The sequence below is a fragment of the Anolis carolinensis genome, chromosome 5 (genome assembly GCF_035594765.1).
Source record: "Anolis carolinensis isolate JA03-04 chromosome 5, rAnoCar3.1.pri, whole genome shotgun sequence".
In the NCBI taxonomy this organism is placed as follows: Eukaryota; Metazoa; Chordata; class Lepidosauria; order Squamata; family Dactyloidae; genus Anolis; species Anolis carolinensis.
The window spans coordinates 133,714,343-133,736,391 of NC_085845.1; the positions used below are offsets into that span (position 1 = coordinate 133,714,343).

The following is a 22,049-nucleotide window of genomic DNA, read 5'->3' on the forward strand; positions in this document are numbered from 1 at the left end:
GCTGCATTATCTTTTAATTCCCTCATGTATAATTACTGAGTGAAATGCTTTCTGAAGCCAGTTGTCTGAAGCAGATTACATTGTGTTTCCAATTTATGACTTCTCTGAGACAAAGCAAAATAAAATGGAATATCTACAGCCAGCTATATTTATAAGCCTTGTTTTCTGTATATGGGATGCCTTGTCCTACCCAGAGCCCTGCCCATTTTTTTAATTCACCAATCACATCATTTCCTGCAATGATCTGTCCTATGCTGTCACCTCTTCTCCATTGGCAGTTTCCTTCTGACAATTTATTTGTCTACTGCTTATGTCCAGAAGTGGGACAAACCATCCTTGTCCACATTTTGAAGTAACTGAATGAATGTGGAAACCATTAGCATGAATGTTAAACTGCTAAGAAAATATCCTTTAATGTTATTGTATATCTATTTCATAATACACATTATTATGACATGTAAAATAGCCTTCCACAAGCACTTGTGTGTGGCTCTGGGTGTGAGCCATATGAGTAAGCCCTGGCAACATTCTAGATCAGTGGTTCTCAACCTGTGGATCTCCAGGTGTATTGACCTACAACTCCCAGAAATCCTAGCCAGTTTATCAGCTGTTAGGATTTATGAGAGTTGAAGGCCCAAACATCTCAGGACCCACAGGTTGAGAACTGCTGTTCTAGATCTTCTCACTAGGTTGTCATCATGTTAGTAACCACCATGGCATTATTACAGATACACTTTCAGCCCTCTCCTTTCAATATCTAAAGATCTGGAATGCTGCTCTGGAGTATATGATATTAGAGGACAGGTCTTATGTGGCTATCAATTTCCTTTTACACAGTTTTTTGCTTTACACACAACAAGAAAAAATGCCTGCGTAGAGGTAGAGTCAATCACATCACCAGTATGTAAATAACAGCAGCAGCAGCAACAACAACAACTTTCTTCTTCTCCCCAAAGGGACTTGGTGCAGTTCACATGGGGACCAAGCCCAAAGTACACCAAAAAATACGACAAGGTACATTTAAAACATATAAAATCAAAGGCATATAAAATTCTCATTGAAGAACTAATTAGTACCTCACTTACACTCACTTAGACCAAAGAGCACAGCTACATTTTCATATGGAAGAATAACATAGCTCAATGGCAAAATACCCAGTTAACACAATCAGATGATCAGCCAATGAGCAAGGTCCATTGTGAAATCATTGAGATCTGTTGCCACTCAGAACAGAGCAAGTCTTTGAATTTGTTCACACAATGTAGAATATGTTTAAAATGGGCTATATATCACACTAATAGTTGAACCTTAATTTCCATGACAATTAATCCTTCTTCATCTAATAAATGTCTCCCAATATCTAGATTGATAGGTTCATCACCATCACATCACCACAACTACTGTTCTTATTAGCACTATTTCTTCTCTTCTTTTAAATAAATAACAGGTTTTGTGAATTGCATAAATGCACAATGTAAGTTTTATACTTCCCAGCAAAAAAATCAATGTATTAGATAGTAAGAACCATTTCTTACTGTTGTTGGGTTGGTCCTGGATTTGGATTCACACATTTTTCCTCCTCTTCCAGCATGACGATAAAAATGAGATTGGGAGCTTCCACTTCTGTTTTAAATTAATCCTAGTTTAATATATCCAAACCCTAAACAATGATTATTCTTAGGTATCCCTAAGTCTGTTTGTAGAAACGAGGCAGGATTGCATGTACTTTGAAGGGAGATTATTAGGGAATAGCAGAGATTACCAGATAGGATTAGGAAATAATTCTTCTTGAAACTTTAATAAGCTTCTATTAGTCTGAGTTGGCAATACTAGACCAGATATATGAATTATCTTGTGCACTGAAAGATAATTGTATATTTTGATGAAGCAAGGCATCTTCTTTGTCCATTTTTATTTTGCCTTGTTTAAAATAAACCATAGTAAGACTGACTATATAACTGTCAGAAGTGAGTGACATAATCAAAAACGTAAGTGAAAAGTTTCACTTCTTGCAGCCATTTAGAAAGGGAAGGCACAGAGAGTAGGAGGAGCTACTCTTTTTCCTTTTGTGGCAAACCATGGTCTATAGTTGCTGGGATGTTCTTTTTTGTAGGCATGACTTAGCTTCAACTGTATCTTACTGAATGTTCAGTCTGGTTTTGATATAAAGAATTACAGTAGAGTCTCACTTATCCAAGCCTCTCTTATCCAAGCCTCTGGATAATCCAAGCCATTTTTGTAGTCAATGTTTTCAATACATCATGATATTTTGGTGCTAAATTCATAAATACAGTAATTACTACGTAGCATTACTGCATATTGAACTACTTTTTCTGTCAAATTTGTTGTATAACGTGATGTTTTGGTGCTTAATTTGTAAAATCATAACTTAATTTGATGTTTAATAGGCTTCTCCTTAATCTCTCCTTATTATCCAAGATATTCGCTTATCCAAGCTTCTGCCGGCCCGTTTAGCTTGGATAAGTGAGACTCTACTGTAATATGACACAGATTTGTTTGATATTAAAAAAAAAACCTCCAAGCCAACCCATGAGAATTTCACTTTACTCATTAAAATGAATTTCAATGCTTTTTCTTTGTGTATGTATGTATTTTTAATCTAGGTTTCGACAGGTATTTTAGAAGCAGAACTCTGGCAAATAACAGAAGGAATGTGTGGTTTGCAGAATTCTGGGAAGAAAATTTTGGATGCAAGTTGGGTTCTCATGGAAAAAGAAATAGCAATATAAAGAAATGCACAGGTAACTACTTGAATGTATATCTTCTTCCCAAAGTGTTTGCTGCATCTCTTGAAAAGATTTTATTAACAAATTACACCTTCTTCAACAGGTGGTTAGTTCCTTAAATCAATTTATGCTTGCTTCTACTAATGAAATCATCTAATCTCATGCATGTGTTCATTCATTTTGTAATGATGTGTTGACAATCAGGTTGGGAGAAGAAACCTGTAATTGCTGTAAGTCTGTTGCTTGTTAGTTTATAATTTACATTTATCAGAATTAATACCTTGATTGAGTTCCTAAAAGTCTTTTCTGTTCTGTTGTCTGTAATAGGCTATATTTCTCAGATTTGAACGTCACTGAGTTCAGCAGTGCTGACTAAGGCCCTATATATACTACCATGTAATCCAGTTTCTGAATCCAGATTATCTGTTTTGAATCAGATTATATGGCAGTGTAAACTCATACAATCCAGTTCAAATAAAATATTCTGGATTTGGAGACTGGATTATATGACAGTGCAGATCCAGCATTACTTGTTGTTTGGATTGCAATCTTTACAATGTTAGCACAATCTAGCTTGGTGATAATATTCATATTTTAACATAATTTTCATTAATGGGATTTGACATACTGTGGCTAAGCAATTAAAATGTAAGCACTGATTATTCTAAGAATTTCTAATGTATTATCTAACATACCTAGTAGTTAAAACTCATAGGAAAATCATAATTTTGTAAACTATAGGTGTAAAGTGAAAGCAGAGGGAAGACTAAGGACTTCATCCCATTTGTGGGGAAAGCGGGTGGAATCAACTTCTTTGGGTATCATTTCATGGGGTTCTGTCATGAAAGAAGACTGAAAATTTAATCAGCCCAATCACACAGGATTGCCACCTCCCCTTTCTAGCTCAAACATCTACTACCGTATATACTCGAAGATAAGTCGAGTTTTTCAGCCCTTATTTATGAGCTGAAAAAGCCTCCCCTGGCTTATAATCGGGTCAAGGTCAAGGCCGGCAATGTAGCCTACAGGCTATTGCTTGCAATATGTGATGTATTTCTCTCTTATCCTCCCTTATCGGTGTGTTTACTTTTGCAAAACCTCCCTCGCTCTTAAGCAAGGGAATGTTTTGAAAAGAGAGACACCCTTGCAAGTCAGGAAGAAGAAAAATATATATTCATTAATCTTATGAAAGCATTTTCCCCTGATATATTTGTTAAACTCTCTTACAGATATATAGGCATTAACCCCTTGCAAGCTTTTGCAGTCTCTATGTACCTTTATATGTGTATCTATCTATATACATTAATTTTATATATGAATTTCCCCTCATATGTTTGCAGTAGGCTTGATCGATCCATGAAAAATTTGATTCTAAACTCGTTTCAAAACTAGAGGGGGCAGTTTTTCGTTTTTGTTGGTAATAACGAATTTGGCCCCCAAAATTTTTCGAAATTAACGAAAATTCGTTATTTTCTAAATTAATTCGTTAATGGCGGACGCGCATGCGCGGTGGCCCAAAAACAGCCCGAAGGGGGGGGGACTTAGGGGGCTCTCCCGCCCTCATTTTTTGAGTGATCTTCTTCAAACTTGGTACAGTGGTAGAACACATTTAACACTGATAGCTCACCAAAATGTGGAACGTTTCCCTTATCCTCTGATTTTTGGCAAATTTTCATAGCTTTTATAATGAACCATTTTTTAATAATTGCAGAAATCTGTTCCTGGTTTGAAAGTCTTATTTCCTGTTAAATTGGGTTGTCTTTACTGTGAAAGTCATTGCTCTACTTGTGGCTGAAACTTTGTTAAATTGGTGTAGTCCCTGCATATGTGTGTGTGTAAAGGTATCCCTTGACGTTAAGTTCAGTCATGTCTGACTCTGGGGGTTGTGCTCACCTCCATTTCTAAGCCCAAGAGCCAGTGTTGTCCATAGACACCTCCAAGGTCATGTGGTCGGCATGACTACATGGAGTGCCATTACCTTCCCGCCACAGCGGTACCTATTCATCTACTCACATTGGCATGTTTTCAAGCTGCTAGGTTGGCAGAAGCTGGAGCTAACAGCGGGCGCTCACTCTGCTCCCGGGATTTGAACCTGGGACCTTTCAGTCTGCAAGTTCAGCAGCTCAATGGTCTTTGCCTTGGCTGCCTTCCAGATCAGGCTTATAACCAGCCTATTATGGGCCACAAATTAAAGAAAATTCAATCCCATTTAAGCACAACATGAACAGTTTTGATGCCAAAACCATAAACTCTGTTTATTAAACTCTACGATCCAAACTTTAGAACAACTTGCAAACAATTGAAGGTTAGACCACAGTAATAATAACCAATTCTATTCCTTTCCAAAATTTAAACATAAAATAGTATCTTTCTTTCCAATAGCATATAAACTTTTCCTTTCTTTACAAAACAAAATTCTAGACAGTAGCCATTTAGAAGATATTTCTATATTTTCCCTGCAAAGGATAGGGCTGCATCCCTCTGGAGACACACATGATAACCCGGACATGATATAAGGCACTTATATACGTTAAATAAACATGATGTCATTGCATATATAAAAGAAGCATGATATTAGGCAATTATAGTTGCAAATAATATAATTAAACATGTAAAAATTATACATCCATACATAAAAGAAACATGTAAAGTAACTGCATATATAAAACACAATATAAAATATGATATAAGGCAATTACAGATGTCAAAGGAACGTGATATTACATATGTAAAAAACATGATTATATGTATAAAAAAGCATGATACAAGGTGTCAGGATCTAGGCTGCTGGGCACCAATAACCATACACTGAGGCCAGATTCTATCTAATATCTTTATTAAAGGAATATATAAAGTCAATAAAAACAAGTGTAGAATAAAGTTCAGAAGCAGACCTTTCAAATGAGGCCAAATATAGTCCAGCAGATTATTGTCCAATATGAAATATTAGAGTCCAAAGATTATAATCCAATAACCGCAACACACGCTTTGCCAAGCAAAGCGTTGGGAAAACAGAAAAAGTCTTGAATCCAATGAAGCTTGACACAAGGCTGAAAGTTACTTGGAACGTGGCTGGAGCTGTGGCTAAAGGCAAAGCAACTTGAAGCATGGAACAAGATCTGTGGTAAATCCGTGAGACGAGGACAAGGCTTGGAACTAGATTCAGGAGGCAAGGAACAGGATTCGAAGTCCACACACACATGACCTCTCTCCAGGAGCTGACGAATTGACTCCGCAAGGAATCCTTCGCGCAATTTCCCTATATTGGGTCTCGTTTCCCCAAACAACAATCACTTTCCCTAGAGAACAGGGAGCGAAGGAAACCAGCTTGCAGGTGCAAGACTCCCCGTATTTTCTCAGGGGAAATACTTCTAATCAGTGGCATATTTGGCAGCAAGGCGAGCACTACTTCTAAATTTTTCTCTCGATCCTCTATCAGTCGTGTAAGCCTGTTTTCTCCCATAAGGGGGAGAGTTCCCACCAAGGTCAGGTTTAATTGGTTCTTGGACTAGAACTTCAGGCAGCTGCCAAGGCTCTGACTCCGACCGGAAATCTGGGGAAAACTCCATATTTTCCTCCTCATCTGCCACAATACTGTCAGGAATAGGACTGCAGGGCCCATGAGTCATCACACTAGGCAACTGACACATCTAAAAGAAACACAATATAATTAACCTAGGTACAACAAATGTGAAAGAAGGCAACAATATACATAAAAAAACATTTCTGGACTCACAAATGTAGTCTAAGAGAATTGGGCTTCCATTCTCCAAACCTGAAACAAAGTGGGAGGAAATGTAAAGAGTGTTAATGATGCTCGAAATCAAATGTTGTTCTTTTACAAAGTCAAACTAAAACTAAGAATAAATGCTTCGGTCTTCTCCTGATCTTCTTATCTCCTCACCTTGCGTCCAGCCGAGTTACGTCCGCACTTGCGATACAGCGACCTCTTCCCTTGGCTCAGTGGGCAGTATTTTAAAGTATGGGCCTTTTCGCCCGTGGCACCGCAGAGCGGACAGGTGTATTTGCGCAAGATGGGGCACTCCACGGTGCCGTCCATCCCCTTCAGCCGGTGGGACGAATAGACCTGCTTGGATTCCCCGTTGTGTTTGCAGAAATTGCAAATCTCCTTGTTTTGGGAAGCCTGGCCATTGGCACTACCTTTGGAGCTCTTGCTGCTGGAACTGCTTCCATTAACCCATTGTGATGCTGTTTCAAAGTTGTCCTCGTTGAGGACTAGCTGCATGTCGTACTCCATTGTGTCCCAACTCTGAGATGGAAATGGGACCTTCTTGCGTTCCGCGATGATCTCCGTAACCACTTTCGCAAGGCTCAGATAGCCCTTCCATCTGTCAAACTCCCTGAACATGGAAGGGGCATAATGTGGCACGTGCATGGCTGATCTGGAGAGCATGGTGCCAATTCTACCCTGGTGTGGACACACACTGAATGCCACATATTGGAGGCGGAGTCTTTGTTTTATATATAAGGGGAGGGGTTCCAAACCTTTCACATTGGACCCTCCCATCTATTTTTACCCTCCTTTGCCCTAGATTTAACCCCCACATGTCTAGACAATCACAGCTTTTCAAGGAAGAGTTTGGTTTTTCCAATTTTTTAACTTCGGAGGTAATGCCACAGTTTCTCCCTTGAGGCAGTGGTTCTCGACTTGTGGGTCCCCAGATGTTTTGGCCTTCAACTCCCAGAAATCCTAACAGCTGGTAAAATGGCTGGGATTTCTGGGACTTGTAGGTAAAAACACCTGGAGATCCACAGGTTGAGAAACACTGCCTTAAGGGAACGTTAGCAGTTGTGGTTCTGTTTGTCCATCCAAGAATGAGTTGAATTTCTGCCTTGGATGAAATAGCAACATTGCACATCCAACGTTTGCAAAAGTCCTGAAGGACGGATCCAGTAATGATGAAGCCTGCAAGAGTGTTATATTGCTTTTGCATGGCAGAATAGCATTGGACTGGATGGTCTCTTCTACCTTTATGATTCTATGATGTTTGGCGCCATGACTCTATGATTCTATCATTTTAGGATTCTAGGACTTTTGGGATGATTCTGTTACTTGGTTCTTTGAGTCTATGACTTTAGGGACCATGTTTCTATTATTCCATGACTTCTGTGACCATATTTCTATGACTTTTGTGACCATTCATGGGCCATCTGGCTAGTATTCCGGGACGGTAAATGATATATCGGTTACAGCACCAGATATTTCTGGATACAGTAGAGTCTCGCTTATCCAACATTAACGGGCCAGCAGAACGTTGGATAAGCAAATATGTTGGATGATAAGGAGACATTAAGGAAAAGCCTTTTGAACAGCAAATTAGGTTATTTTTCAAATTAAGCCCCAAAAAATCTTGTTTAACAGCAAATTAGACAGAAAAGGTAGTTCAATACGCAGTAATATTACGTAGTAATTACGAATTTAGCAACAAAATATCACAATATATTGAAAACATTGACTACAAAAATAAGTTGGATAATCCAGAACATTGGATAAGCGAGTGTTGGATGAGTGAGACTCTACTGTATATTGTTTTTGCATGGCAGAATGGCGTTGGACTGGATGGTCTCTTCTAGCTTTATGATTATATGATGTTTGGTGCCATGTTTCTATGATTCTATCATTATGTTGTCGAGCAATTTAGAACAGTATAGGATACCGCTAACTGTTTCTTTGAGTGGTGTTCTGTGGAAACACAACCCGCCCATCCTCCCCCGCTGATTTCATGAAAATAAAAGAAAAGAAATAATAAGCCACATCCGGCAAGGCCCACACACTGAAATACTAGGCCGGCCATCGTTGGCCGGCAAGCTTCCCTGAGTGGAAGAAATAGAGGCCGCCGCCCCAAAGAAGGGTTCTGTGCAAGATTGCACCAAGGGGTAAAGAACGACAGCCGCGAGAGAAGACAGAGGCGGTGCATCGTGGGAAACACGTCGACCACGTAGGCCGACAAGGCCCACACGTTGAAATACTAGGCGTGCCACCGTTGGCCGGCACGCTTCCCTGTGAGGAAGAAAGAGGGGCCGCCGCCCCAAAGGAGGCTTCTGTGCAAAATCGCATAAAGGGGTAAAGAACGACAGCCGGCGAGAGAAGAGAGAGGCGGTGCATCGTGGGAAACCCGACCACGTAGGCCGAGAGGCAGCAAAAAGAAAAGAAAAGAAAAGAAAAGAAAGAAAAAAGCCACAGGCGACAAGGCCCATACATTAAGCCGGGCCGGCCACTGTTTGCCGGCACGCATCCCTGAGAGAGAGAGAGAGAGAGAAAAAAAACCAGAGGACACCGCCCCAAAGGAGGCTTCTGTGCAAAATAGCATAAAGGGCTAAAGAACGACAGCCGGCGAGAGAAGAGAGAGGCGGTACATCGGGGAAACTCGGCCACGTAGGCCGAGAGGCAGCAAAGACCAAAGAAAAGACAGAAAAAGCCACCGCCAAAAAGGCCCACACTATAAAATACTAGGCCGGCCACCGTTGGCCGGCACGATTCCCAGACAGGAAGAAAGAGGGGCCGTCGCCCCAAAGGAGGCTTCGGTGCAAACTCGCATAAAGGGGTAAAGAACGACAGCCGAGAGAGAAGAGAGAGGCGGTGCATCGGGGGAAACTCGGCCACGTAGGCCGAGAGGCAGCAAAGACCAAAGAAAAGACAGAAAAAGCCACCGCCAAAAAGGCCCACACTATAAAATACTAGGCCGGCCACCGTTGGCCGGCACGATTCCCAGACAGGAAGAAAGAGGGGCCGTCGCCCCAAAGGAGGCTTCGGTGCAAACTCGCATAAAGGGGTAAAGAACGACAGCCGAGAGAGAAGAGAGAGGCGGTGCATCGGGGGAAACTCGGCCACGTAGGCCGAGAGGCAGCAAAGACCAAAGAAAAGACAGAAAAAGCCACCGCCAAAAAGGCCCACACTATAAAATACTAGGCCGGCCACCGTTGGCCGGCACGCTTCCCTGTGAGGAAGAAAGAGGGGCCGCCGCCCCAAAGGAGGCTTCGGTGCAAACTCGCATAAAGGGGTAAAGAACGACAGCCGAGAGAGAAGAGAGAGGCGGTGCATCGGGGGAAACTCGGCCACGTAGGCCGAGAGGCAGCAAAGACCAAAGAAAAGACAGAAAAAGCCACCGCCAAAAAGGCCCACACTATAAAATACTAGGCCGGCCACCGTTGGCCGGCACGATTCCCAGACAGGAAGAAAGAGGGGCCGCCGCCCCAAAGGAGGCTTCGGTGCAAACTCGCATAAAGGGGTAAAGAACGACAGCCGAGAGAGAAGAGAGAGGCGGTGCATCGGGGGAAACTCGGCCACGTAGGCCGAGAGGCAGCAAAAAGAAAAGAAAAGAAAAGAAAAGAAAGAAAAAAGCCACAGGCGACAAGGCCCATACATTAAGCCGGGCCGGCCACTGTTTGCCGGCACGCATCCCTGAGAGAGAGAGAGAGAGAAAAAAAAAACCAGAGGACACCGCCCCAAAGGAGGCTTCTGTGCAAAATAGCATAAAGGGCTAAAGAACGACAGCCGGCGAGAGAAGAGAGAGGCGGTACATCGGGGAAACTCGGCCACGTAGGCCGAGAGGCAGCAAAGACCAAAGAAAAGACAGAAAAAGCCACCGCCAAAAAGGCCCACACTTTAAAATACTAGGCCGGCCACCGTTGGCCGGCACCCTTCCCAGAGAAAGAGAGAGAAGACCAAAAAAAAGGAAATGTGGGCCCAAGCCCCTCAGACCCGGGGGGCCGGCCACCGTTGGCCGGCCCCACGCCCACACGCCGCAACCCACGGGGAAGGGCAGGCTTTCTTCACGTCTGCTTGCAAAATGTGGGCCCAAGCCCCTCAGACCCGGGGGGCCGGCCACCGTTGGCCGGCCCCACGCCCACACGCCGCAACCCACTGGGAAGGGCAGGCTTTCTTCACGTCTGATTGCAAAATGTGGGCCCAAGCCCCTCAGACCCGGGGGGCCGGCCACCGTTGGCCGGCCCCACGCCCACACCGCTGGACTCACAGGGGGAAGGGCATGCTTTCTTCACGTCTGCTTGCAAAATGTGGGCCCAAGCCCCTCAGACCCGGGGGGCCGGCCACCGTTGGCCGGCCCCACGCCCACACGCCGCAACCCACGGGGAAGGGCAGGCTTTCTTCACGTCTGCTTGCAAAATGTGGGCCCAAGCCCCTCAGACCCGGGGGGCCGGCCACCGTTGGCCGGCCCCACGCCCACACCGCTGGACCCACAGGGGGAAGGGCATGCTTTCTTCACGTCTGCTTGCAAAATGTGGGCCCAAGCCCCTCAGACCCGGGGGGCCGGCCACCGTTGGCCGGCCCCACGCCCACACCGCTGAACCCAGAGGGGGAAGGGCATGCTTTCTTCACGTCTGCTTTCAAAATGTGGGCCCAAGCCCATCAGACCCGGGGGGCCGGCCACCGTTGGCCGGCCCCACGCCCACACACCACAACCCATGACACAAAGATACACTCCATAACAGCAAACCGTCTATCCTCTGGAAAAATCTAGCCATTTCTGTAGTCAATGATTCCATTATATTGTGATATTTTGAAGCTAAATTCATAAAGTAAGCAATAGCAACATATCATTTCAGCATATAGAACGACTTCTTATGTCTCCTTGGTTGTATAACATGCATTTATGGTGCTTTATTTGGATAATAATAACCTGATATGATGTGTTATATGCTTTTCTTCAACAAGTCCAATCCAAGAAATCTGCTTATTTCAGCAGTGGTAGGCCCGTTTGGCTTTGATCAGTGAGACTCTTCTGTGTTCATGTTGGGTCAATAAGACATAAGATATAACTGAAGTCACAGTCAGCATACAGCATTACCAGCTTAAAAAACAGTGGTGTAAAAACACGGCTCGAGTCCGAGGACTGAAGAGGAGGTAGTTTGACAGTTAAAAAACTATACAGTGCGAAATACTATTGGCCTGTCAAGCTATTCTTAAATAGGCTACAAACGACCACACAGACCTATAATGCTTTTTGGAGGGGGAAGGTTTTAAGGCTCTGATGTTAGGCACATGTTTCCATGCAGTTCCACTGCAGGTAAGACTAGTGTGTTCTTCAGGGGTTATTAAAGTTCTCCTGCAGATGACCTGGATAGAGGGAAATGACTTCAGTTGGTTGGTATACATACAGTTTAAGTAAACTTGAGGAAGTACAATTATGAAAGATATAATGTGTTATGTAGTAGAAAGTAATTCAAAGTAGAAACAAAGCAGAAATGTGGATTCCAAAGGAAACATGAAGGCATTATTAAGTAATTGTTTTTAATAGCAAAAGAGATTCTGAGTGGATTGATTCTCTACTTCTTACTCTGCGTAAGATTATCATCACATGCTCTCGACTACACCCGCACAAGGCAATGGTACAGTAAAAGAAGACAATTTTGAGAAGTGGTAAAGGCCAAGGTGTCCCACTTCTTTCAGTGATTCCGCGTGCGCGGCCAGAGGGCGAGGGGAACAGCAAGAAACAGTTTCCACGAGACGGAACTTGCGCCCACTCCTTGAAAGCAGCCGCAAAGGCACACGCCCTGACGGGCAATCGGCAACGTCCGTGTGCGCGGACAGTGGGCAAGGGGAACCAAAGGCGGCCGTTCTGCCGCCACATCGTTGAGTACACTTCCTTTTAAGGTGAATGGGACACTGTCCCACAGTCTGTGATCACTCCACCCTCGTTATTACCAACAGACCAGCAATAAACAGTTTCCACGAGACGGAACTTGCGCCCACTCCTTGAAAGCAGCCGCAAAGGCACACGCCCTGACGGGCAATCGGCAACGTCCGTGTGCGCGGACAGTGGGCAAGGGGAACCAAAGGCGGCCTTTCCGCAGCAACAGCGTCAATCACAACCTCTCAGGGTGATGGGAGACTGTAACACTGTCTTTGATCATTCCACCCTCTTCTATTGTTTTACCCACAGGCCAGCAAAAAACATTTACCACTCGGCGAAACGTTCTGCCAACACCTTGAAAGCAGCCGCAAAGGCACACGCCCTGACGGGCAATCGGCAACGTCCGTGTGCGCGGACAGTGGGCAAGGGGAACCAAAGGCGGCCGTTCCGCAGCAATAGCGTCAATCACAGCCTCTCAGGGTGATGGGAGACTTTGAATCGTTCCACCCTCTTCTATCGTTTTACCCAAAGGCCAGCAAAAGGCAGTTCCCACTCTGGGTAACCTGCGCCCACACATTGCAAGCAGCCGCAAAGGAACACGCCCTGAAGGGGGAATTGCATATACCTCTAGACTCTGGCGTCACGTAGTCCGAGAGGCAGCAAAAAGAAAAGAAAAGTAAGGGAAAAAAACAAAGGGCAGCAAAGACCCCACCCTGAGCCAGCCGGCCACAGTTGACCGGCATGCATCCCGGAGAATTCGGCACAGCCCTCCCACAAAGTTTTTTGTTTTTGCGACTTAAACCTCTACCCACAGCAACACTCCACCACCCCAGGGGAAGGCCGTGTACCTCTTCTATCGTCCTGCCAACAAGCCAGCAAAAGGCAGTTCCCACTCTGGGTAACCTGCGCCCACACATTGCAAGCAGCCGCAAAGGAACACGCCCTGAAGGGGGAAGGGCATATACCTCTAGAGTCTGGCGTCACATAGTCCGAGAGGCAGCAAAAAGAAAAGAAAAGTAAGGGAAAAAAACAAAGGGCAGCAAAGACCCCACCCTGAGCCAGCCGGCCACAGTTGACCGGCATGCATCCCGGAGAATTCGGCACGGCCCTCCCACAAAGTTTTTTGTTTTTGCGACTTAAACCTCTACCCACAGCAACACTCCACCACCCCAGGGGAAGGCCGTGTACCTCTTCTATCGTCCTGCCAACAAGCCAGCAAAAGGCAGTTCCCACTCTGGGTAACCTGCGCCCACACATTGCAAGCAGCCGCAAAGGAACACGCCCTGAAGGGGGAAGGGCATATACCTCTAGAGTCTGGCGTCACGTAGTCCGAGAGGCAGCAAAAAGAAAAGAAAAGTAAGGGAAAAAAACAAAGGGCAGCAAAGACCCCACCCTGAGACAGCCGGCCACAGTTGGCCGGCATGCATCCCGGAGAATTCGGCACGGCCCTCCCACAAAGTTTTTTGTTTTTGCGACTTAAACCTCTACCCACAGCAACACTCCACCACCCCAGGGGAAGGCCGTGTACCTCTTCTATCGTCCTGCCAACAAGCCAGCAAAAGGCAGTTCCCACTCTGGGTAACCTGCGCCCACACATTGCAAGCAGCCGCAAAGGAACACGCCCTGAAGGGGGAAGGGCATATACCTCTAGAGTCTGGCGTCACGTAGTCCGAGAGGCAGCAAAAAGAAAAGAAAAGTAAGGGGAAAAAACAAAGGGCAGCAAAGACCCCACCCTGAGACAGCCGGCCACAGTTGGCCGGCATGCATCCCGGAGAATTCGGCACGGCCCTCCCACAAAGTTTTTTGTTTTTGCGATTTAAGCCTCTACCCACAGCAACACCCCACCACCCAAGGGGAAGGCCGTGTACCTCTTCTATCGTTTTCCCAACAAGCCAGCAAAAGGCAATTCCCACTCGGCGTAACCTGCGCCCAAACATCTAAAGCAGCCGCAAGGCACACGTCCTGAAGGGGGAACGGCACCCTCTGCGTGCCAGGTCAAAGGGGGAGGGGACCCAAAAGCGGCCGTTTAACGACCACAGCGTAGACCACGGCATATAAAGGAGAAGGGACACTAGACAACCATTTGGAGAAATGCTGGCAAAGGCGGAGGAGTACCACTGTCTTTGATGATTCCCCCCTCCGAGTTATAAAGGCACCCTCCGCGTAAGCGGGCAGAGGGCTAGGGGACCCAAAGGCGGCCGTCCCATGACCACTGCGGCAACCACACCCGCTCTAGACAATGGGACACTGAAAGATGACAATTTAGAGAAGTTCTGTCCCAAGTCGAGGTGTATTAATTCCAGTGGATAAAGACATCCTCAAAGGTTCAGATGGACAGATAGTATACCTCTGTAAAGTGAGAGTCTGGCGTATTCCTACACCTGAAATGATTATCTGAAGTATCCACATCAAATATAACAGTGCTCTTTCTGTACAGGAGCTGCGAGGATCTGTAGAAGAGCAAACAGTCATGGCTCGTGATGGTAATATTTCCCCCCCCCCCAAATAAAAAGGGAATTGAATGAAATCCGAACAGAACACAAAGAGGAAGCATTATCTACCTTGGCTTTTATGGTCTAATTTTCCACAGAATATCCTTCAACCTCTACAGAGCCAGTATTACATGAGAGAAAACGTTTTGTAACTTCCGAATACAGAGATGGGCCAAAAGTATATTAAGTTCAACAGGGACAAATGAAAGATAGTACTTCTCTCCGCGATGGTTGTTCGGGAGTGGAACAGTCTCCCCCGGACTGTGTTGGAGGCCCCTTCTTTTGAAGCTTTTAAGCATTGGCTCGATGGCCATCTGTCGGGGATGCTTTGAATGATACTTCCTGCGTCTTTCTTGGGGGAGAACTCGATGGCCCATGAGTTCTATTCCAACTCTACTTTTCTATGATTCCATGATTACATGATTCGTGAAACGGCCCCTTGAGATGGATGAACCCAAAAACGTCAGTGGGGCAACGTCGAGTGATGAAAAAGAGGAGAAAGGAAGGGAAAAGAGAGAGGAAAGCATTGTAGGATAGAGGAGAGAGTTGTTGGACAGAGTCCAAAGGGGCCACCCCCCCGCCCGGACGCCCAAAAAATTGGCCAAAGTTACTCTGAAGCAGAGTTGGTTAAAGGAGGAGAACTGTTGCTCTAGGAGCAGTCGGTCTCAAAATCCAAATCTGGGAAATTCAACACAGGAAGGTTGGCCTTCAGGAAAACAAGTTTCTCAACTGTTTGAGGGTCCAGCAAGCTGCGGTGGGGCGTGACTACATCTCCCGCTATGCTGAAGACCCTTTCGCTCTGGACGCTGGTGGGAGGACAGCTGAGGAACTGGCGGGCTACGTGCGACAGATCCGGCCACATGTGTTCGCGTGAAGCCCAATAGGACAATGGATCACAAGAAATTATCTCCGGAGGCTCCTCAAAGTACCTGTTGACCGAGCATTCGGCCGAGTCTACCTTTTGAGCAGAAGCCAGCAAAGAGGATTCTTCAGAGCAGGCAAGTATGGCCACCGTCTCTGCAAAGAAAACGTTTCCTGTTCGCGGCTGGAGATCCGTATCCCTACGGCAACCCCCTACCGGCTCCGCGGGACTTTCCGTCTCGCCACTAGCGCTAGTGCTTGGGGTGACAGGCAGTTCTGGAAGAGGGGCCGCTGTGCCCGTTTCCTCCACCCTGGCAGCAAAGACCTCCCTCACAAGGTCAACAAGTTGGGCCTTCCACATGGTAAAGTCTTTTGGGCAGACGTTGTACTTTAGCCGTGGATCACACAAGGCCGCCAGCATATGGACCTTGCTGGAAAGAAGTGGCTCTAGCCGTTTCCGTACAGCAAAGGACAACCTCCTCACCACCTCCTGGACCGGCGGTGTCAGCGGTCCAGCCAGGGAGTCCATTGTTCGACCGGCCCCAAGCCTTTCTAGGTGCCTCCTTAGCCTCAAGACCATGGGCACTGCCTGGCTCAGAAGAGCTTTTGATTCCGAAAGTGTCTCAGTGGCATGTTTGAATGGCTTTAGTACGTCTACTAGCTGGGAGATGGTGTCCCACTCTTGCTTAGTTGGAACAAGCTTGCTAACAGGCGCAACCAAAGTGAGGGAGATGCCGTGTACCGCCTTCTGCTGCTCGACCATGCGTTCGAGCATTTTTAAGGTTGAATTCCACCGAGTCGAGACGTCCTGGAGCAGCTTGTGCTGCGGGAGGCCTTCAAGGCTCTGCCTGTCTCTCAGCTGCCGGGCTGCCTTGATGCTCCGGTGGAAGTAGCCCGCGATCTTTCTACAGCGCTCGATCAGCAGGGAGATGTTTGTGTTGCTGCCCGACTGCTCTTCCTGGCTCTTTAAACCTTCCTTGACGGTATTGTGAAGCAAGTGGGCCATGCAGGACACATTCTGAAACCCGGCACTTTCAACCGCTTTGATCATATTTTTCCCTGCGTCCGTCACCATAAAGCCCCTCCTCATTTCTTCCGGCCTACACTGCATCCATTCCCCCATCATGTTTTCCAGATAGTTGCAGATGGTCTCTGCCTTGTGATCACGATCAACTACCTCCAATGCGAGGAGTGCCCAACGATGGGATGTATCCATAGTGCCTTCCTTCTCCCACCAATGTGCCGTGAGAGAGAGGTAGGAGTGGCCTCCTCCCAAGCTTGACCAAATATCAGAGGTAAAATGGATGTGTCCTCCCATGGCGCTACGCAACATCTGGATAATGCGTTCCTTACAGCCCTCGTACAAGCCGGGGATTACTTTTCTGGAAAAGGTGTGAAGGGAGGGGATTTTGTAGCGGGGGCACAGTCGTTTCATAAGGCGTACAAAGCCTTCTTGTTCTACCAGGCGGAAGGGATGGTGATCTAGGGCAATCATCTCTCCCACAGTTTGGGTTATCTGCTGGGGTGTGAGCAATGTTTCCCCCGTTTTCTTTCTGGGTAATGGAATGGCCCAATCCTCCATGGTGGACTGTGTCCGCCTTCCACTATCTTCACCTGGTGAACTTTGCGTGCTAAGGCTGCCACTGGAAGGGCTTGCAGTTCCCCCTCCCAGCGAAATGGAGGGATGGTGTCGCTTCATGTGAGAGCTCAAACCCGAGGTCGCAAGATGTCTCGTGTCTCTGCCTCTGCTGATATTTGCCCCACAGTGTCTACAAACTGCCAAAGTAGAACTCTGAGAGTGGACATGGAAATGGTCCCAAATAAATGACCTTGGCCTCCCCACAGCCACTGTGGCGACGCCCTCAGAGATGGGAGTCGTGGGCACCCTTTCAGCAGCATGAGGAAGTCTACGTTTTGATGGTAGTACCTCCTCTACCTCCTCCTCACTGTCAGTAGCGGGTGGAGGGGTGGGGTTATCTATATCCTCACTATCCACCACCTGTAGTTCCACGACGGCAACACCTGTATGTTCCAATGATCGTCCAGTTGTCTCAGCTCCATGCGACAGCCGGCTCCGGGTGGATGCCTGTGAACTGTCTGCATTAGAACAGCCTGGTTCTTCATCAAGTCCACCCACTCCCATAGTTCGCCGTTCCAGACGTATGGGACCCACCTTAACTTTTTTGGCCCCCCACAGTGTCCTGGCCGTGGCTTGACCACTACTAGGACTTGCTCCCCCAGACCCGCGTACAGCTGAGCGCTTCATGTCAAGGGGAGTGTTTTCAGGTAACAGAAGGGATGATGGTTAGGTGTTGTGTTACTGGTGGGAAATATTTGTTGAATCTTGATTGGCAACGTGTTATATTCTGGCCAATTTACTGTTGCAAAAGCGTAGTCTATAACATTTAGTTAGTTTTATTTATTTACAAGGGGATACCTGTACTTTCCAGTTCTACAGGAAAGTATGGGATATGCAACTCTTTCCCAAAGTTGTCTTGGGAAAATCAGGAAGCGTCCCTGGCAGACACACACACAAGGCAAGGCAGAAAGGCAAGGTTTTCTTTCCCCAAAAGGAGTTGTATTTTGAACAGGATGGGATATGCAACTCTTTCCCAGAGCGTCCCTGCAGACACACACACAAGGCAAGGCAGAAAGGCAAGGTTTTCTTTCCCCAAAAGGAGTTGTATTTTGAACAGGATGGGATATGCAACTCTTTTTCAAAGCGTTCCTTGCAGACACACACACACCCGTAGCCCAGGGGAAGGCAAGGCAGAAAGGCAAGCTTTTATTTTCCCGAAAGGAGTTGTATTTTGAACAGGATGGGATATGCAACTCTTTCCCAAAGCGTCTCTGGCAGACACACACACAAGGCAAGGCAGAAAGGCAAGGTTTTCTTTCCCCAAAAGGAGTTGTATTTTGAACAGGATGGGATATGCAACTCTTTTTCAAAGCGTTCCTTGCAGACACACACACACCCGTAGCCCAGGGGAAGGCAAGGCAGAAAGGCAAGCTTTTATTTTCCCAAAAGGAGTTGTATTTTGAACAGGATGGGATATGCAACTCTTTTTCAAAGCGTTCCTTGCAGACACACACACACCCGTAGCCCAGGGGAAGGCAAGGCAGAAAGGCAAGCTTTTATTTTCCCAAAAGGAGTTGTATTTTGAACAGGATGGGATATGCAACTCTTTCCCAAAGCGTCTCTGGCAGACACACACACAAGGCAAGCCACAAAGGCAAGCTTTTCTTTCCCCAAAAGGAGTTGTATTTTGAACAGGATGGGATATGCAACTCTTTCCCAGAGCGTCCCTGCAGACACACACACAAGGCAAGGCAGAAAGGCAAGGTTTTCTTTCCCCAAAAGGAGTTGTATTTTGAACAGGATGGGATATGCAACTCTTTTTCAAAGCGTTCCTTGCAGACACACACACACCCGTAGCCCAGGGGAAGGCAAGGCAGAAAGGCAAGCTTTTATTTTCCCGAAAGGAGTTGTATTTTTAACAGGATGGGATATGCAACTCTTTCCCAAAGCGTCTCTGGCAGACACACACACAAGGCAAGGCAGAAAGGCAAGGTTTTCTTTCCCCAAAAGGAGTTGTATTTTGAACAGGATGGGATATGCAACTCTTTTTCAAAGCGTTCCTTGCAGACACACACACACCCGTAGCCCAGGGGAAGGCAAGGCAGAAAGGCAAGCTTTTATTTTCCCAAAAGGAGTTGTATTTTGAACAGGATGGGATATGCAACTCTTTTTCAAAGCGTTCCTTGCAGACACACACACACCCGTAGCCCAGGGGAAGGCAAGGCAGAAAGGCAAGCTTTTATTTTCCCGAAAGGAGTTGTATTTTTAACAGGATGGGATATGCAACTCTTTCCCAGAGCGTCCCTGCAGACACACACACAAGGCAAGCCACAAAGGCAAGCTTTTATTTTCCCGAAAGGAGTTGTATTTTGAACAGGATGGGATATGCAACTCTTTCCCAAAGCGTCTCTGGCAGACACACACACAAGGCAAGGCAGAAAGGCAAGGTTTTCTTTCCCCAAAAGGAGTTGTATTTTGAACAGGATGGGATATGCAACTCTTTTTCAAAGCGTTCCTTGCAGACACACACACACCCGTAGCCCAGGGGAAGGCAAGGCAGAAAGGCAAGCTTTTATTTTCCCGAAAGGAGTTGTATTTTGAACAGGATGGGATATGCAACTCTTTCCCAGAGCGTCCCTGCAGACACACACACAAGGCAAGGCAGAAAGGCAAGGTTTTCTTTCCCCAAAAGGAGTTGTATTTTGAACAGGATGGGATATGCAACTCTTTTTCAAAGCGTTCCTTGCAGACACACACACACCCGTAGCCCAGGGGAAGGCAAGGCAGAAAGGCAAGCTTTTATTTTCCCAAAAGGAGTTGTATTTTGAACAGGATGGGATATGCAACTCTTTCCCAGAGCGTCCCTGCAGACACACACACAAGGCAAGCCACAAAGGCAAGCTTTTCTTTCCCCAAAAGGAGTTGTATTTTGAACAGGATGGGATATGCAACTCTTTCCCAGAGCGTCCCTGCAGACACACACACAAGGCAAGGCAGAAAGGCAAGCTTTTCTTTCCCCAAAAGGAGTTGTATTTTGAACAGGATGGGATATGCAACTCTTTTTCAAAGCGTTCCTTGCAGACACACACACACCCGTAGCCCAGGGGAAGGCAAGGCAGAAAGGCAAGCTTTTATTTTCCCAAAAGGAGTTGTATTTTGAACAGGATGGGATATGCAACTCTTTTTCAAAGCGTTCCTTGCAGACACACACACACCCGTAGCCCGGGGGAAGGCAAGGCAGAAAGGCAAGCTTTTATTTTCCCGAAAGGAGTTGTATTTTGAACAGGATGGGATATGCAACTCTTTTTCAAAGCGTTCCTTGCAGACACACACACACCGTAGCCCGGGGGAAGGCAAGGCAGAAAGGCAAGCTTTTATTTTCCCGAAAGGAGTTGTATTTTGAACAGGATGGGATATGCAACTCTTTCCCAAAGCGTCTCTGGCAGACACACACACAAGGCAAGGCAGAAAGGCAAGGTTTTCTTTCCCCAAAAGGAGTTGTATTTTGAACAGGATGGGATATGCAACTCTTTTTCAAAGCGTTCCTTGCAGACACACACACACCCGTAGCCCGGGGGAAGGCAAGGCAGAAAGGCAAGCTTTTATTTTCCCGAAAGGAGTTGTATTTTGAACAGGATGGGATATGCAACTCTTTTTCAAAGCGTTCCTTGCAGACACACACACACCCGTAGCCCAGGGGAAGGCAAGGCAGAAAGGCAAGCTTTTATTTTCCCAAAAGGAGTTGTATTTTGAACAGGATGGGATATGCAACTCTTTTTCAAAGCGTTCCTTGCAGACACACACACACCCGTAGCCCAGGGGAAGGCAAGGCAGAAAGGCAAGCTTTTATTTTCCCGAAAGGAGTTGTATTTTGAACAGGATGGGATATGCAACTCTTTCCCAGAGCGTCCCTGCAGACACACACACAAGGCAAGGCAGAAAGGCAAGGTTTTCTTTCCCCAAAAGGAGTTGTATTTTGAACAGGATGGGATATGCAACTCTTTTTCAAAGCGTTCCTTGCAGACACACACACACCCGTAGCCCAGGGGAAGGCAAGGCAGAAAGGCAAGCTTTTATTTTCCCAAAAGGAGTTGTATTTTGAACAGGATGGGATATGCAACTCTTTTTCAAAGCGTTCCTTGCAGACACACACACACCCGTAGCCCAGGGGAAGGCAAGGCAGAAAGGCAAGCTTTTATTTTCCCGAAAGGAGTTGTATTTTGAACAGGATGGGATATGCAACTCTTTCCCAGAGCGTCCCTGCAGACACACACACAAGGCAAGCCACAAAGGCAAGCTTTTCTTTCCCCAAAAGGAGTTGTATTTTGAACAGGATGGGATATGCAACTCTTTTTCAAAGCGTCCCTGGCAGACACACACACAAGGAAGGCAAGGCACAAAGGCAAGCTTTTCTTTCCCCAAAAGGAGTTGTATTTTGAACAGGAAAAACACCCACAGGACAGCCCTTTGCAAGTTTGCAACAACAAAACAAATAGAAAGACCTAAGACCCACACCACCAAACTCAGCCACAGACCACCCCACCTTTTCTCCTGTCCTGGTCTTCACACAGCCATGCTGTGACGCAGCAATGTTTCCTGCCTGCCTACACCAATGAATCTCTACCCTTCCACCCTCTCCAAAAGTCCCAGTGCGACTGAGCCACGAGGCGTGTGCACGCTGTTTTCATTAAGCACGTCCTACCAGCCCCTCCCCCTGGTTAAACGTGCTCTCTGATTGGCTACAAGGGGCAAACAA

At 46.4% G+C, this 22,049-nt stretch overlaps 1 protein-coding gene across 5 annotated transcripts in view; it reads left to right on the forward strand.

The window, feature by feature from the left end:
- The window catches only part of grm8 (glutamate metabotropic receptor 8), a 713,612-nt gene that overhangs the window by 387,385 nt on the left and 304,178 nt on the right, over window positions 1–22,049 (forward strand). For all 5 annotated transcript variants that reach the window (XR_010006674.1, XM_062982302.1, XM_062982304.1 and 2 more), the window contains exon 6: window positions 2,625–2,762. Coding sequence is in view for 4 of the 5 variants with exons in the window: in XM_062982302.1 (XP_062838372.1) it covers window positions 2,625–2,762 (138 nt within the window). In the remaining variant the exon portion in view is untranslated. The remainder of the gene's footprint in view (window positions 1–2,624; window positions 2,763–22,049) is intronic.